The sequence below is a fragment of the Rhamphochromis longiceps genome, linkage group LG9 (genome assembly GCF_057381845.1).
Source record: "Rhamphochromis longiceps isolate RC_006_pf linkage group LG9, R_longiceps_female_GT1.1, whole genome shotgun sequence".
Classification (NCBI taxonomy): Eukaryota; Metazoa; Chordata; class Actinopteri; order Cichliformes; family Cichlidae; genus Rhamphochromis; species Rhamphochromis longiceps.
Genome location: NC_140565.1, coordinates 11,158,922 through 11,177,233, shown reverse-complemented (window position 1 = coordinate 11,177,233; position 18,312 = coordinate 11,158,922). Strand labels below are relative to the sequence as shown.

Below are 18,312 nucleotides of genomic sequence, written 5' to 3'. Positions count from 1 at the left end.
ATCCCTTTCCTTTACCTTCTTCTTTACAACCCCTCCCCCCCTTTCTATTTCCTCAATAATTTAATAATAAACACAATTGGCAAAATTTTAAAAAGTCAGATCAATGTCTTCATTCAAGAATGAATTGTCTTTGTCACGGGGTCATGTGTATTTTGTGTTTTCCTCGGGCTGGTGATCCTTGCAGTTGTTGAGCCCAAGAGTCCAGATTTTTAGTGTTTTAATCACATTTAGTGTTACATTTTAGATCACAACAAAAGGATATCCACAATTTAGGATTCAGGCATTTGTCTTTTTCAATATCATAATCATTCTATGATTGAGTCGGTTACAGAAGCAGCAGTTAGCAGCAATAACTTCAATTCATCAACATTTGCAAGCATTTCTTTATACACAGCATTTCTGTCAGGTTGAGGTCTGGACTTCCATGCAGTAGATTTGCTGCTGTGCTTGGGCTCATTATCCTGTTGCATGGCCTAATTTAGGAGAAGCTTTAGCTGTTGGACAGACGGCCTCACATTTGACTCTAGAAAACTTTGGCATACAGAGGAGTTCGTGGACTGCAAGGTGCTTATTGCTTGTGTCTGCAGAACAAGCTCAAATCACCACAATTGAACCAGCGTACTTGACAGTGGATTTGAGGTGTTTGTGCTGTGTTTGATTTTTGCTGAAGTTACTGCTGTGCATTATGACCAAACCTCCACTTTAGTCTCATCTTTTAAAAATATGTTGCTCCAGAAGCTTTCAAGGGCAAATTTGCAAACCTCAACTGAGTTGTTGCGTTCTCTTTAGAGACAAGAAGCTTTCTCCTGGCGGCCCTTCCAGACCAACCATACTTGTTTTGTCTTTTTCTAATTAAACTGTCTTGAACATTAACATGCTGTTTAAGGCCTGTAGAGGCTCAGATGCAGCTCTTGGGTATTGTGCAGTTTCTGTGAGCACTGAACAGTCTTTGTGGTGGATCTGAATGCTCCAGACTAGCAAACTTGCTCATGGTCAGTTAATCAAGTGCATAGAGCCCTGTGATGAATTTTCACATTTACTCTGTGAATCTTCATTCTTCTAGCTAGTCTTTACTCTTTTAGAAGCTTTCTTTGCTCAGACGTCTGCAGCATTGAATCTATGTCTTCTCCACTGCTATTCCAAACAAGGTGCTGATGCAGGGGTCATTAGCACAGTAAGATTTAAGTGCACAAAATGTTCACATCATAATAGTAATAATAATTAGAGGAGAGTATTATGTAGTCCAAGAAGTGTGTGGAGAAGTTTTCAGTGCGGAGGAGGGAACCATGGTGTTCAGGAGCCAAACTGCTTTGGGGGAAAATGCTATTGCACAATCTTGCCGACCTGCTCCTGATGACGCAGTCGTCTTCTGGAGGGAAGTGTGGTAAACAGTTGATGGGAAGGGTGATGCGGGTCAGCCATGATGCTAGTGGCTTTCCCAGTGAGGTGTAAATATCCTGTAGACTGGGTAGAGAGCTGCCAATAACACGCTGTGCGGTCCACACAATCCTCTGGAGGGCTCTGCGATTGGACGCATGACAGTTTTCATACCAGACTGTGATGCAGCGGGTTAGGATGCTCTGCATGGTACCTCTGTAGAAAGTATTAAAGATGGGTTTGGGGATGTGCACCTTCTTCAGTCGTCTCTTAAAATGCAGTCGCTGCTGAGCTCTTTTAGTCACTGATTTGGTGTTGCTGGTCCAGGACAGGTCCGGGGGCGGATCTAGAGAAATTTTTCCAGGCTGGCATGGAAATCAAATGGGGTGGCAAAATCAAAGCCTTGTTTTAAAGACATATGCAGGTGTTACATATGATTAATATACATTAAGCATATGTTTCATATAAATATGGTCTATAACTTAATTATTTTCTATAGCCCACATAATTAAACATTTCAGTTACATAAAATGTGTGTACTGTATAGCCTGTATAATAAATAAATATGTAACCAATAAGTATAAAATCCAGAAAGCTACACAACACTGGGCGGGGGCTCATTTCCAAACACAAGTCTAACTTAAGTTTCATACTGTTTTTGTTAGAAAAAAAATCAAATTGTACTGACTACTACTACTGCCAGAAAGCTGCACTGTCACAAACAATTATTGAAACCTCATTTTTCATGATTTGTTGGGTCAATATTCTGAGGTCCAAAATATAATTGGCCATTTTTGGCTGCTTTTGATTGTTGTTGTTTTTTTACCTTGTCTTTCTTGGTATCATTCTTTTCAGCACAACCTCACACGTCCAAATTTACAGTTATTAAAACAACTGGTCTGAAATCACACAAACACATAAAACCCTAGTAGTAGTTATATTTTCTCTTTACTATAAAAACCACAGACATGTTTAGTAAATTATTTTCATAACTTGAAATGCAAATATAAGTGGTAATTTTTTTAAATTAAAATTAAACAAAAATTTTGTAAATAATAAAGTTATATACAACTATTCATCTAAAAATGCAGGCAATGCATCTGGGGTTCTTATTTTTATTTTTTTGCACAGCCATTTTAAAAATACTACAACAATCAGGTGTCACAATAAGACGCCCCACAAATTATTTGTGCCAGTAAAAAAAAAAAAAATGTCAACCACAAGACAGAGAAGAACATCACAGGGAGAAACCCTGCAGGCCTGACAGCAGGTGTATCGCTCATTCTGTTTTCCACCTGGAGACAGTGTTCACATGGCATTCTGCCTGTGTAACTTGTGTAACTACACAAGTTAACACAATTCAATTCAATTCAATTTTATTTATATAGCGCCAAATCACAACAAAAGTCGCCTCAAGGTGCTTCATAGATACAGAGAACAACCCAACAATCATATGACCCCCTATGAGCAAGCACTTGGGCGACAGTGGGAAGGAAAAACTCCCTTTTAACAGGAAGAAACCTCCAGCAGAACCAGGCTCAGGGAGGGGCGGGGCCATCTGCTGCAACCGGTTGGGGTAAGAGAAGGAAAACAGGATAAAAGACATGCTGTGGAAGAGAGACAGAGGTTAATAACAGATATGATTCAATGCAGAGAGGTCTGTTAACTCATACTGAGTGAGAAAGGTGACTGGAAAGGAAAAACTCAATGCATCATGGGAATCCCCGGCAGCCTACATCTATTGCAGCATAACTAAGGGAGGATTCAAGGTCACCTGGTCCAGCCCTAACTATATGCTTTAGCAAAGAGGAAAGTTTTAAGCCTAATCTTGAAAGTAGAGATAGTGTCTGTCTCCCGAATCCAAACTGGAAGCTGGTTCCACAGAAGAGGGGCTGTAGTCGCAAATTTTGAAGCCATCCTGATAATCTTCTTCCACCAACGATGTGGAGATCCAACCCTTTTAGATCAAATTAAAATCAAGACACTCAAAAAGATGCTCTGTAAAAGAGTAGAAAAAATAGATACAGACATGTGCTGCATGAAAGACGTTAGGGAAGGTTAGTTAGCTGGAGAGCGAGTTAGGCAGGAGAACTCTCAGCAGCATTAACTGCCCTGTTACTGCACCACCTTAATAAACCATGGTGAAGCAAAATGTCTTGTGCTTAAGACTCTACATGAAAGTTAAAATATATATGTTCAGTGCACATAGATATATAGTGTATAGTTATACATATCACACAAAAATCCACCACATCCCCCCTTGTGGTACCTGGAGGTACCACCTAAAAAGACCCAATGACTAAAGAAGAACAAAAATCGTGAAAACGAATGCGTGCGCTGTTTTTTTGCTAACATACTTTAAAGCAAGCTCTAAATAGAATATAAGAATTTGTATAAAGATCCCACACAGTTGTTGCTCTATTGAATAAACCCCAGAAACCTCATAGTCATCAACATAACATTCTTCCAACGCTTCATTTCTCTTAGTCAATTAATTTAAGACTAATTGATTCCTCTTCATTTGCAAATCATACTACACAGTATCCTTATCAGAATACTCAAGAAACTTAAAACTAGCCTAATTACAGTAAAATGAAAGTGAGGCATGAAACACATCAGCAGAGACACATAATACATACACGGATTACACAGCACCATATGTGACATTAAAAATAATACAATAAAACAATTAATTCCCAATTTTGGATTTCATCTTGGTCAGGTTCAACTTCTTTTTCTGAACAACTTCTCAGTGTGGGCTTTGAAATGTTCTTTGACCATCACTTCATCTTCTTCATCCGACATAAACCCACCAAGAGCATTCTCTTTGTGGGCCGGTACTGCTCACCCGAGTAAACACGAGCTGACATTGACATGAATTAAACATAAAACATTATATACAGTATAAGATTTTGTAAGGTAAACCTAGTTCATACAAATGAAGTAAAGAAAAGTTATTAAAACAAAACGTGCCTTGCTGTTTATTCTTTCAGTGTCCCACAGTAGCACATTTCCTGCTAGGAAAATGTCAGAAGTCACATCATTTCTGTAAATTGGGAAGTAACTGTAATACATCAAGTCACCTCTGTCTCTTGTTACCAGGACTTTTTAAAATGAATGGTGCAACATGGAAAGAGGCCCTACACAAGAGTTTAGCTTTGAGCTCAATATGCGATGATCCTATCAGCCATGACATCTCTGACATGGGAAACCAGGGAATTTGATTAGAAAATGGTGAAGGATTTTCTTTTCAGTTAGAAACTGGATTTGTGTAACATGGTGGTGAAAAGCCCCCAAAGAAAGCAGCATATGATCAGTCGCTATATTGCATTTAATACAAACGTCCTTCGTGTATCCTTTGAATACAGAACAGATCATTTCTGATATCTATGAGTAAACCCAACGAGCACGTGTCCCAAAAGACCCCACAGTGTTTTTATCTGGCTTTTCCCTGACAGTTAGTGGACACTGACAGATGTGTGCTGAATATGAAAGGAAACAAAAGAACTAAAGAAGGTTTGCAGTGTTAAAAACAAGAACTACATGAAGGTTGTTTCATCCTGCTGTAACTTATGACAGAAGCATCTATTGTTTGTTTTTTCATTTATTTACACAAAGACAGATGTTGAAATAGCAGGAGTAACAGTTTAATTCAATTGAAATCGGTCCAATCGTCTATAGTGAAATTATTGTTTTTCATTAGTTGGCAAAAGATGGGGGTTGTTGACGGCAATTCAGTGAATGCAACAGGGGAGGACGCCAGTTTGGATGGAGGGGAATCAGCAGGACAGATGAGATTTTGTTTAGGAGTCGAGTAGTTGTGTGAATGAGGAGAGGAGAGCACATTAGACTGCTGAGAGACGGGGAGGTAGTCAAGCACTGACCACATGTCTTCTTGGATTTCAGCAAAACAGATGGGCTCATCTCGGTCTTGAAATAATTCAACTCGGGGTTGAACTGATGCAGTTTGAGAGGCATCTACAGGAGAGGCAGGGGTGGGTGAGGGCTGCTGAGACTGCGCAGTGATGGGGAGGGGGTCGAGCTCTTCCAGCACTGACAGCAGTTCTTCCTCACTTCCCATCTTCATCCTGAATGTGTTCACTGACAGGTGTTGCCAGCTGTGGTGGCTTGTCTCGCGCTCAAAGAGGACAAAATAGAGAACAATACAGTGTTCAGCTGCCTGGCTGTGCTTTACACACAGCCCTGCTCTGGTACACCCACTATGCCGGCCTTTGTACACTCTCTCCATCTAATGATAGAGAGGAAGGATACATTCACTACTTCTAGCCTCCACTATTCAAATTGAGTATTTTCACAGTGTCCTAAAAGCTTCCTGAAAAGCCTTTACACTATTTTCCAAAACGCTGCATCCAGAGCACAGTCAGGGACTGGAAGGAGAGAGTATATTTCCCCCATATGGACTTCTCTCTTCATTGGCTCCCAATTAAATCCCAAATAAAAATCCAAATACTTGCCCTCACACACACAAGGTCTTGAATAATCACCCCCAATTTTGTCTACAAGATCTCACAGTGCCATATCATCCCAACAGAGTGCTTTGCTCTCAGACTGCTGTCTTCCGAGGGGATTTAAAAGTACAATGGAAGGCAGAGCCATCACTTTTCAGGCCCCTCTCTGTGGAACCAGCTCCCACTTTGTATTCGGGACACAGACACTTGCTCTCATTTTTTAATTAAGCGTGAAACCTTTTTGCCAAAGTCCAATAACTAGAGAGAGGAGCCAAAGACGTCCTCGTCCCAGATTCGTCCCAAGACAGATTCACACCTATTCGCACCTTGTCTGCTGTGACCTGAAGAACTCGCGTGACCATTGCGACTCTCAAGGTGCTAAAAATCACACAAGAGTTTAAATGCGTGAGAGGCCACACTTGAGTAGCAAAGAAGCTTAGCTGATGAGATTAAATGTGCAGTTGCATGAGAGCACTAGTCTTTTTAGTGATCTACCTTTTGACCAGTTTAGAACCTGACAAGCGAGTAATCACAATGCCCACCTTGTTAATTGTCCTGAAAGCTTCATAAGCCGGACAATGACTCAGTGATGTTGCAGTTTTTCACAGCGATGGTGGTATAGTGGCGAGCATAGCTGCCTTCCAAGCAGTTGACCCGGGTTCGATTCCCGGCCATCGCAGTTGCTTCTCGCAGTGCTGTTCAAGCATGTGGGCTGCGTACTGTTTTACAGTAAAAACGTTCTCCGCTCTTTCTGCAAAGGCTTACAATGTCAGGCCAGGTGCATTCTTCATCGGCCTCGCTGCTACCGTTTGCTGTGGAAAGACACTGTTCACACAGGCTTTGAGTTCTCATCACTTCATACATATACCTTCTTACATGAAACTGTGATTGGACACGCTACTTCTTCATAAAGACACCCAGTCCCACTTTAAATATTGTGCTGAATGTTTGGAATGAAGATAACATTTTACTAACCATGTACTGATCAGCTCTTTGCGGTGGCAAAATCATCAGCTGTGTGTGTTACTGTTCATGCAAACAAGCAAGCTAATGTCAGCCAGCTAGCTTCAACCGCAGCTGTGCTGCACCGATCTCACGGAACTGCAAAACCACAAGCTTTCTCACCAAAGTCATGCAGCTACCGCATTTACAATCCAGCGTGGCCGTTGTTGTGCACATCCTACTTGAAAGACGTGTGGCGTAGGACTTGGAAGACGTATGTCTTTCAAGTATGTAGCTCCAAAACCAAATGTGGTTGTTGTGGCCGAGCGGTCAAGGCGATGGACTCGAAATCCATTGGGGTCTCCCCGCACAGGTTCGAATCCTGTCGACAACGGTCAGCTGTTTTGCGGCAGTCCAGACGTTGATTTGAGAAGAAGCCACGGCATGGAGTTCACCTGAGAAGGTGCCAGGAGAAAGAGCCAGGCCTTTGCTTGTGAAAATAGAGCACGCAGAAGCAATGGACCCAGCTATGTCCTGACAAAATTAGGCACATATTCAGTAAACATGGCATCCTTCAATTGCTCTCTTAGCCACCCCAGACGTGTAGTCATCCAGGATCCTGTCTGAGTACCGCCAATGACTGATGCGTCTGACAAATGCTGATTGCTTTGCAAGAGGATCGGGATTGGAGGGACAGCGGATTTCACCGGGAATGGGACAACAGCAGAAATTGCTTCAAACATCAAACATTACTGCATGAAAAGCACAAAGAGTGGACACATTTCATTGTTTGGAACACTGCTTTTCACTTCAGCTCTTTGCATGTAAAAACTTTGCTCTTCTCCACAGCTGGCTGACGGACACGCAAAAGTGCAAGCAAGAGTGGCCACAGACCCACTATGCCGGCCTTTGTACACTCTCTCCATCTAATGATAGAGAGGAAGGATACATTCACTACTTCTAGCCTCCACTATTCAAATTCAGTATTTTCACAGCGTCCTAAAAGCTTCCTGAAAAGCCTTTACACTGTTTTCCAAAACGCTGCTGTGCTGCCCCTTTAATCCTCCTCAGTTCCCTCAGTTTGAGATCCTTCCTGGGCTTGGTGTCATGGTACTCCAAGTTTTGCCAAACTTTGCAACTGTTGTAGCCCCTATGTGTGCCTGTGCTAACGACAAGAACACTTTCACATGGACTTCAGGTGCACAAGCGAGCTTTGAAGAAGTAAAAAAACTCCTGGTGAATAGTCCTGCACTGGCACTGTTTGACCCTGCCTTGCGTGTTGTGATCTCTACTGATGCAAGTGACTATGGGCTTGGTGCTGTATTTGCTCAAGTGCAACCTGATGGCACAGAAAAACCTGTGGCGTTTGCTACCTGCACACTGCCTGCAACAGATCAAAAGTACTCAACTGTTGAAAAAGAAGCTTATGCTTGTGTGTGGGCTGCAGAGAAATGGAGAACGTATTTGTGGGGCCGACGTTTCACTCTGCGGACAGACCACCAAGCTCTGACAACGCTGCTGAGCACCAAAGGGTTTAATAGGGTTGGCATGCGCATCGCCCGCTGGTCTGCCCGCCTCCTGTGTTTTGACTATGATGTTATTTGCCGCCCAGGTTCTCAGAACTATACAGCTGACTGTCTCTCTCGCCTGCCCCTGCCTGTTTCTTCCCATTCCACATCAGATTCAGATCATGAAATGGTAGCCCAAGTTTCTGCTGCCATGTCCTCACTTCCAGTTGCGGGCTTTGACTCTGCCTGTTCAACTTGCCCTGAACTGGTTGCTTTGCGTTCACAAATACAAAGTGGCTGGCCTGCCTCAATCAAAGCACTTGATGTCACGCTTGCACCTTACTACAAAATCCGTAATGAACTCTCAACCCTAAGTGATTATGTTCTCAGAGGCTCAAGGCTCATTGCACCACTTTCAGTGAGACCTAAACTGATTGCACTGGCACATGAAAGTCACCATTGTGCGCACAAAACAAAGATTAAGAGATCTCTACTGGTGGCCAAAAATGGACTCGCAAGTTCAGTCTGCCATAACCTCATGCCTCCTTTGCCAGTCCAATGACAAAACTGCACATACTAATCCTGCTCCTCTCCAACCCGTCCCACTGCCTGATGGACCGTGGAAAAAACTTGGTCTTGACATTGTTGGGCCTTTTGATACTGCAATACCTGCTTGTAGATACGTCATAACATTGACTGACTACTACTCCAAATGGCCTGAGCTTGCCTTTTCACCTTATGCTACTACTGATGATGTCATTCAGTTCCTCTCATCTGTCTTTAGTCGTCATGGCAACCCAGAGAACATCATAACTGACAATGGTGCACAGTTCACCTCTGTAATGTTCACCTCATTCCTCCAGAATAGAGGCATCTCCCACAGCAGAACATCTGTCTACTACCCAGCTGCAAACGGAGCAATCGAACGGTTTCATCGTGCCCTCCGCACCTGTATCCAGACATCAATCCAGCAGTCGAAACCATGGAAGGCGACTGTGCTGGATTGGCTTCAAGTTTACTGTGCAACACCGCATGCAACTACTTCCCTCTACTTCCCTCTCCCTAAGAACTCCTGTGTGGCAGGAAGATGCGTACTATACTGGATGTACTCCCTTTGCCTCCTGCTGTGTCTCCACTGGATACGTTGCACGTCACTCAGTTCAGAAATATCAGTTGAAAATGCAACGTTACACTGATGGTAGGCGTCACGCACGGAAACCTTCTTTTCTACCAGGAGAGAGTGTGAGGATAAGGAAACCCCACCATGTTCCCAAAGGACATCCCAGATTTACCCCTCCTGTAACAGTAACAAAAGCCAAAGGCTTGAATGCCTTCTTGCTGAGTGATGGAAAGAGTTGGAATGCCACTCATCTAGCACGCTGTCGCCCAGTGACTGAAAAGAACGCTGACACTGCTAGGCTGCACCACACTCAGACTGGCTCACCTACTGCCAGAAGACTGCCACGCGTCAAGTACAAGCCTCGCTGGCACAAAGACTATATTGTAGCATAATAGGTTGCTTCCTCTCTGTGCAGGGGGATGACTGAAGGGATCACCTTGCTAATCCTTGCTGTCCAAACTGGCCTCATTGAGCTGCAGGTCATCCACAGAGCCTTCCTCCTCTCTATCATCCTCTTTATTGTTGTTGCTTCCATCCTGCAGTCCATGCTGGAGACAGCTGAGTCCTAGCCCTGGGAGCATCTAGAGGCAATTAAGATAATATACCAAAGACTTTTTTCATGTGTTTATTTTTAAGAAAACTCTGTGTCCCACTGTTTGTTTTATTTTTTACTGATCATAAACAACCAGAGGTGTGGACTCGAGTCACATGACTTGGACTCGAGTCAGACTCGAGTCATTAATTTTATGACTTTAGACTTGACTTGAAAAAATGTTCTAAGACTTGTGACTTGACTTGGACTTTTACACCAATGACTTGGGACTTGAATTGGACTTGAACCGGTTTACTTGAAAAGACTTGATATTTCACCCCAAATATAAAATTTAACATACATATTATATAGAGATTGAAAATGTGACGTCATTCAGGGGTAAAACCGCAAAGGATTCTGGGAACTCGTGGCAAGAGGTACGAGCGCACGCAGGCTTTCAATTGAAATCACAGCGATAAAAAAGAAACACAAAAATGGCAAGAAGCTGTTGTATTATTAACTGCAATAGCCGGTCGCATGACAGCCACGGGAAGCCGACGGGTAAAGAGATCGGTTGTTATCGGATTACGTTGTTGAAGAGAAATTGTTCGAGCCATGTTTCCGAAGTAACAAAGAGGCGACGGGTGGCCTGGATTGCAGCCATTCAAAGACCAAATATAACGTCCCAGAACACTCCAGCTCACAGGTTAGTCTGCTCCAAGCATTCCCACAAAGGTCAGTCTGCTGTTGTAGTTAATGCGTCATTTTCATAACATAATTGGTGATATAGGTTACAAGCAAGTCTGGCGCTGAACAGAAATTGTCGCTCCTTTGTTTGTTGTGCATAAATAGTGAATTGTCCTGACACAATATTGCGTTTCGCTTCTGTTATTTTGGTACATTGACAAAAACATATACTTTTATTGACAGGATAAAACAGTTTTTTGTATCACCAATTGCCCAGTACGATTACAGCATACAGTATTATTGTCACTGCTACATTTCTGTAACGCGTACCAGAAATTATTTCCACTGCTAATTAATTACCGTTGAGCTCAAAGGTCCTATTAATAAACGGTTAACGATTGTGTATTTATGACGACAATTTGTGAGACTGGTAAACTTATGATATGTACGATGGTCTTTCGTTCTACACGGTGCATTTCAAGGTCCTGCACCCATCCGTCGGTAAACTGTACCTGGGCTTGTTGCAGTGACCTGAAGTTACTATCATGCCAAACTAGGTATCCCCGACAGAATTTGTTTCCCCTGCGTCGGGAGCACACGCTGGACTGTCCAAATCACGGACAAACAGTATCCCACATTGTTGATTTTTAGTTTACAAACACTTCTTATAATGACTGACTACTCCTGACATTTTTGAGATCTTAGCTCTTTATACAACGAAGTTATAGTGGGATACAAATAATATCAGGCTGGTCCTGCCACAATTTGTTCCCCCTGTGTAAATCACGGACAAACAGTATCCCACATTGCTGATTTTTCGTTCACAAACACTTCTTATTATGACGCATTTCTCCTGAAACTTTGGAGGATTTAGCTCTTTATATAATAAAGTTACAGGAGAATAAAAATAGTTATTAGCCAAAATGTTTATGGTTTATTAAAATAATCCCATCTGATACCCCGTGAGCAATAAATATATAATTTTCTGTTGTAACCCTCAAACTGAATGGTAATGTAACGATACTAATTTTTCACAAAATGAAAACATCAGTACTTCCTGCATGCTCCCAGCACAGGGGAAACAAATTCTGTCGGGGATACCTACTTTGGCACGACACCGGTCCTACAACCGCATCCAAGAATAACATGCAGCTTATCTCAGAACTGTCGGTGAAAATTATTCTTGGAGCTAGGTTTAATTGAGCTGCATTTTAAAGAGGTGCAATTTCACAATTTGTGTATATTTTCTAAGTTCACTATTTTGTCATGTGTTGAGAAAAACACAGATTTAAAAATTACATGGTCTAATATTTACATTTAGCATAACTGCAACATTATTTTTTTGTTTTTTTCTTTTTAAAGACTCGAAAGGACTTGAAATTCAAAATTTCAGACTTGTGACTTTACTCGGACTTTTACACCAGTGACTTGAGACTCGACTCTGACTTGCCTGACATTACTTGAGACTCTACTTGAGACTTGAGGATAAAGACTTGAGACTTACTTGAGACTTGCAAAACAATGACTTGGTCCCACCTCTGGCTTTATCAAGTTTCATTTTCAGCGCTGTGTATTTTTCCTGCACGTCTTCAAGCTTGCAGTCCGTTTGTTTCTGTTTAATTTCTTGTTGCTTTTGTTCTTGAAGCAACTCTTTATTTTTGTTCAGTGTTTTATCAAGCTTTACCTGAAGCGCTTTGTATTTTTCCTCCATGCCTTGGAGTTTGCACTGCTTCATGTCCTGTTGTTGTTTTTCTTGGAGGAGTTCTTAATTTTTTTTGCAGAGCTTCATTAAGCTTGATTTGCAAGCCTTTGTTGTGTTTCTCCATGTCCTGGAGCTTGAAATCCATTTCCTTCTGTTTTATCTCCTGTAGCCTTTTTTCTTGAAGAAACTCTTCATTTGTGTGCGGTCTTTCATCAAGCTTTACTTGCAGCTCCTGATTCTTTTTGTCCTTCAGCACTAGTTTTTCTAGTGCTTTATCAAGCTTTGCTTGGAGCTCAAAGTTTCTTCCCTGCATTTCTAGGAGTTCCATTTCTTTCAACTTTTGAATATCTTCCTTTTCTAGAAGCTGGTTGAATGATTTGTCTACTTGATCAGGAAGTTGAATTTTGTCTTCCTGATCACAAAGAGGAGAGTTGGGCTTTACTGTTTTTTTCTGTTTTCTCTGAGACATGTTTGAATCTGTAAACTGTCACTCTGTTTATATCTGAATTAACTAATTTCAAGAAACTGTTGCAATTACCTGGACTGCCTCAGCCCAGGTGATGTAACATTAGCAGACAGAGGGTTTGATGTTGCAGAATCTTTGGAGCTGTGCCATGCTGAACTGAAGAGCCCAGCTTTCACCAAAAGGAAGAACTAACTGGGCCCTAGATTGCCCAATCAAATCTCTTAATGCCACCTGCCCTCTCCTACATTAACTGTGGGCTCACCTTGTAGAACAGAGTTGAGTGTGGAAGAAATGGCAAAAATATGGAGCTGAAAAGCTGAGAGAGAAAAAGAAATGATAAATAAATCAATGTGTCAAATTAACTGACATGTTAGCTGGTGGAGTGCCCACTGCATTATATATATATCATCTCTTTTTTATAATAAATAATCAAAAACTTTATTTAAACTAAGATTTTAAAAAATATGTGCCGTGATTGATGTGCTCTCAGACATGTGCTTCAATCCACACACAAATACAAAACAATCTGACCACACGTACAACTGTTTCACAAACTCTATAAAGCATTCACACTCCAATGGATGCATCAGAAAGCAGCTTGGGATTACAATCTTGTCCAAGGATATTTCGCCTGCAGACTGGAGCAGCCAGGGATCAAACCAGAAAACTTTCTGATCAAAAGCTGACTTGTGCTAAATGCTGAACGGCAGCCAACCCATTTTAGCCATTTAATGAATGTGCCATTTAATCTTGGCTGCAGCCAAGATTAAATGGCACATTCATTAATTACAGAGTTACGGATTGTTACATGGAACTCAAAAGAAATAATGAACCCATCTCGTGTCCTGTGTCTTCTATAGCTGTCTGTACTTTTACTTCCAAAGTTGATCAGCAAACAGTTTGCAGGCCTCTAATTATCAGGCTGTACTCAAGCGCTTGAATTCAACCTAAAAGCTGTGCTGTCATACAGAACCAAGTACCCTCCGCGGAAACTATAGCTAATGTCACAACTGGATCTGATGAGACAGCTATGATTTCTGGACTCGAAGTAAATAATCCTGAATCAATTTATACAACATCTTTTTTTTTTTTTTTGCTTTCATAACAAATAGTTTGAGCCATATACAAATACAGAAGTGACAAATGGAAACATATTTACAATCCAAAGTCAGACTAACAGTTTTCAGTAGCACAGTCTTTTATTTACAGTCTGCTTCTCCTGGTGGTAAACCTCTATCACATGTTTGGATTAAAAATTAGGCCTATATAGCTGCTGGTTCCAGTTTAAGCAATATGTTAAAAATACTAAATTCTTCATTGATTTGAGCTGTGGGGTTTGCTATACACTGGCAGAAAATTGTAGAGTAAATGGTGAAAACAAACAAACCAAATAACAAGATCCTTGAATTCCATCTTTTTTATTAACAGAAACTCCAACAAATTTGTGCCCAATTGATGATGTTTGGGACATGAAAAGTCCAGTCCAGCAGGTGGCGGTAATGCGCCTTAAAGCTTTAACCGCCAAAAAATACAAGAGCAGAAGAAGAAGAAGCCGAGTTCCCGCTTTATGGCGTTTTTCTCTCCGATTATAGTCAAGACTGATTTAAAGGTAAGCACCGAGCTAATATTAATCCGAGTCTAGTTAATCTTGAGTTTAGCTCCTGAATGAGGCTTTCTGTTGCTCTCCTCGGTGTCTCTTCTCAAGTTTTTGTGAACCAGTTGGAAAAAAAAATCTGACTAAATTGACTCAAGCTGCTTTAAACTAATTTACAGAAAGATATCAGCAAAAGGTTGTGAAACACAGAGAATATAATAATTTTATTAGAAGAAAGCTTTTAAATGAGCTCATTGTAATCAGAGTTTGTGTTATTTTATTAGTCTGTTATTAAGGCTACTTAGCATCTCTGTGGCACCTGCACAGCTTATGAATGCAGCTTGCTAACTAAGCTAGCTAGCGCCACCCTTCTTCCATATAAGGTCACTTCCGGCTCCAAAAGACCCAACATGTTGGCGGTAAAAGTGCTATAATGAAATACATTTATGAGAAATGTAAAAATAAATGTGTTCCAGGCTAAAACACAGCTGCCTTTATCAGCGCAAAGTTGTGATGAGGCTTACTCAGATGATGGCTCAGATTTCTACACCCACTCGGATATACAGATGAAATCAAGACAAGTACATCAATACAAAAATTCACAGGATTGTTCAAAAAATAATAAATTGTATGAATATAGGAAATCTTCCTCTCAGTGACTGAGTTGTCTCATTGTGTCCTCATTTTTTATAAATCAAGGCCTGAGTAACCCAACCTTAAGTGTTCATTAAGGTTTTTGTCACATAGATAGAAAATAAACTCAGAGATTAAGCGGCTGTTATAAACAGAGTGATTAGTTTATGTAAAAAATGTAGTTTGTTGTTGTTCTGGTTTACGTGCTGAAAATGGTTTTATTTGTGTATGTTCAATGTGTTAGACTTGTACATAGTTAAATATATGATCAAATAATGTTGAATCCTGGATATGGATTTGTAAGCAATGAAATTTGAAATAAGGGGGTAGGAACAAGAAAACTTCATCCTACTCCTTTTCGAGCACACACATTCTGTAGACATAGATATTTACATGAAAACTTGATGATTTTTAAGTTTTGTTATTTTTATTTTTTTCTGTTGTTATTTCAATTATATTTGCATGTTTGAAATAAATTTTATCTATCTATCTATCTATCTTTTCTCACGGCACACGTATATTGTCGGGTTTTTTCTTGGCCAGGGCATATTTTAAAGAGGAATTGCTCTCCTGGTACTGGTGTGTCATACTGCTGAATTTGGTATCGGTGCTCAAACCTTTTGTGTTTGTTTCAAACAAGTTGTCCACCCAGGGAAGCTAAAATGTGTTCTGTGTGTTCTCAGATGAACATATAAGACACTTTGACTCTTCAGTGCAGTGTGGAGCTTAACAAAGTTCTGTTTTCTGTCCCAGCTGATCAGGAGGAGGAGAAGAGTCTGACGGAGCAGCAGAGGAAATTTCAGCTACTTGGACTCAGCTCAGCCACTGCAGAGAAAACAATGAGCTCAACACAGAAGGTGACAGATACTAGTGTTAAGAAATACTCCATTAAAAGCTGAAGTACTGATACAGTATGTATATTTTATGCTAAACTAAGTGAACCTTGTGCAATATTAATGTAATGTAGAAATAATGTATACAATGTATACAATGCCTACATCTTAGACGGTGACGTTGCCTCTAAACATCAAAATGAGCAGGAAGATGTTAAAGTGGGATTCAGCAGGATTCAACCCTAAAATCAGCTGTAGTGGCTCAGTGTGGGGAAAAGGGTCACAGCTCACAATCATTTCTATTGAGAGCTCCAGTAGATTTTTTTAATGTACAGGCTGTGATCAGCTGACCTGCTGCTCTCTGTGAATTCATCCAGATGTCTGCAGATGTTTCATGAGTTGTCCTGGCTGATTTCCTTTCTCTACACTGACAGTACACTGTCTTTATATTAGACACTAAACTGTTGGTATGTGGGTGGAGCTCAGTGAATGAATGTCAGCATCATGAGCTTAAGTTTAAGTTAATCTCTGCTACACTTGATGTAATCTAACTCTGACATGAGCACCACAGTCACTGTGCACCACTCACACACTGTTCTTTACTTAAATCCATCACATTACAGTAAACTTGCCTGCTTATCCTGCACTAACCTGCAGAGGATTTTGCTGCAGTCTTTAAATCACATTGTGAGACAAACTGCACACAAACAGTTTGTGTGTTTGCTGATGTTTGTTGGGCTGATAGAATCGCTGCATTTGAAATTACCTGCCACATAAAAAATATTACTCCATTTATTCTCGCTCGTCTTCTGTATTGCTAACTAGATGTTGAAATACCGCGACCGCAACTTATCAGCACCTGCAGTCGTTCAGGTTCTGGTGGTGTTTGGTGCCACACTCCACCTTCAGGTTTAAAACTAGTGTTAATGGAGGGAGTTTGAAGCTTCAGTTTGTTTAATGACTGCATTTCACTCACTGCCTCTGCTTGTATCTCTGTCACTGCAGGACCAACATGGACCGAGAAGTCAGCGCTCTCAGGAGGCCGACAAACCTCACAGAAGCAAGAGAGAGAAAAAATACACCTGTGACGAGTGTGGGAAGGATTTTACCTGGAAGTTTAAACTAAAACAACATCAGCTCATCCACACTGGAGAGAGACCGTTCAGCTGTGACTTGTGTGGAAAGTCGTTTTCCTGGAAGATTTCCCTGAAAAGACACCAAGTCGTCCACAGTGGAGTTAAAGCTTACAGCTGTGATCAGTGTGGCAGAGCTTTTACTCAAAGTAGCCACTTAAAGAGTCATCTAGTTACCCACTCTGGAGTTAAGGCATACAGCTGTGACATCTGTGGAAAAACCTTCAGCCGGCTAGGGTACCGAAATATACACCTACGCATTCACTCCGGAGAAGATGTGTACTGGTGTGATCAGTGTGGTAAATACTTTACAACAGACGCACACTTACAACACCACATGTTTACCCACACTGAGGAGAGACCTTATCAATGTGACCTGTGTGAGAAGACTTTTAAAACTCCACAGTACCTGAGACAACACCAACAGATCCACACCAGAAAGAGACTCTACAAGTGCAGTTACTGTGAGGTTTGTATTTTTATTTTATTCTTGTAAGTTCAGTCTGACTGTTTGGAACAAGTCTGCTCATTAAATTGTGTTAGCATGTTAGCACTTCTACTGCACCGAAGAGTAGCTCTGAGCCATTATTCAGGTTTTCATTTCATTTAAGTGTAAGTCAGATGTTACTGTAATATTAAATAAGTATTGCTGTAGTATTATGGTGGTAGTATTGTAGTTATTGTAGCCCAGTAAACTGAGTGTGTTAATCGAAACAGTAAAATGTAATTGGACGTCTGCAGAGATGCTCTTTATTTCAGGCGACTTTCAGGATAAAAGTGTTGAAGGACTGACTTACACGGTCTTTGTGTCTTTGTTTAGAAGCAGAGTGACACAGATGGATCCACTTCTCAACCCTGTCATCGCTGTGGTGGTGGGAAAGACTTTCGTTGTGACATCTGTGGAAAAACTTTCAGTCTGCAAGCCGGCCTAAAAATACATCAACGTAAACACACTGGAGACAAACTGAAATACTGCAAAGAATGTGGGAGAAGCTTCCCCACATCAGCTGAGTTAAAACGACATGAACTCTTTCACAGTGGGGTCAAAAAGCACCTCTGTGATCAGTGTGGGTCATCCTTCACCACTGCAAGTCACCTTAAAAGACACAAACGAGTCCACACAGGAGCGAAACCATACAAGTGCAGACACTGTGACAAAAGCTTCTCACAGTCAGGTAGTCGTAGCAACCATGAACGTACACACATGGAAGGAAACTACAGCTGTGAGCAGTGTGACAAGAGCTTCAGTAATCTCAGTTCATACTCTGCACACAAACGATCCCACGTTACTAATAAACTGTTTCACTGTTACCACT

The 18,312-nt window shown here is 41.2% G+C and overlaps 1 protein-coding gene and 2 non-coding genes across 3 annotated transcripts in view; all 3 read left to right on the top strand.

Moving 5' to 3' along the window:
* The window catches only part of LOC146661737 (uncharacterized), a 275,594-nt gene that overhangs the window by 189,838 nt on the left and 67,444 nt on the right, over positions 1-18,312 (top strand). The window contains exon 3 of the mRNA XM_085418260.1: positions 16,869-17,465. Within this exon, the coding sequence (XP_085274386.1) occupies positions 16,869-17,465 (597 nt within the window). The remainder of the gene's footprint in view (positions 1-16,868; positions 17,466-18,312) is intronic.
* On the top strand, positions 6,454-6,525 carry trnag-ucc (transfer RNA glycine (anticodon UCC)). The gene has a single exon. It is a non-coding gene; the product is annotated as a tRNA-Gly (tRNA).
* trnas-cga (transfer RNA serine (anticodon CGA)) lies at positions 7,101-7,182 on the top strand. The gene has a single exon. It is a non-coding gene; the product is annotated as a tRNA-Ser (tRNA).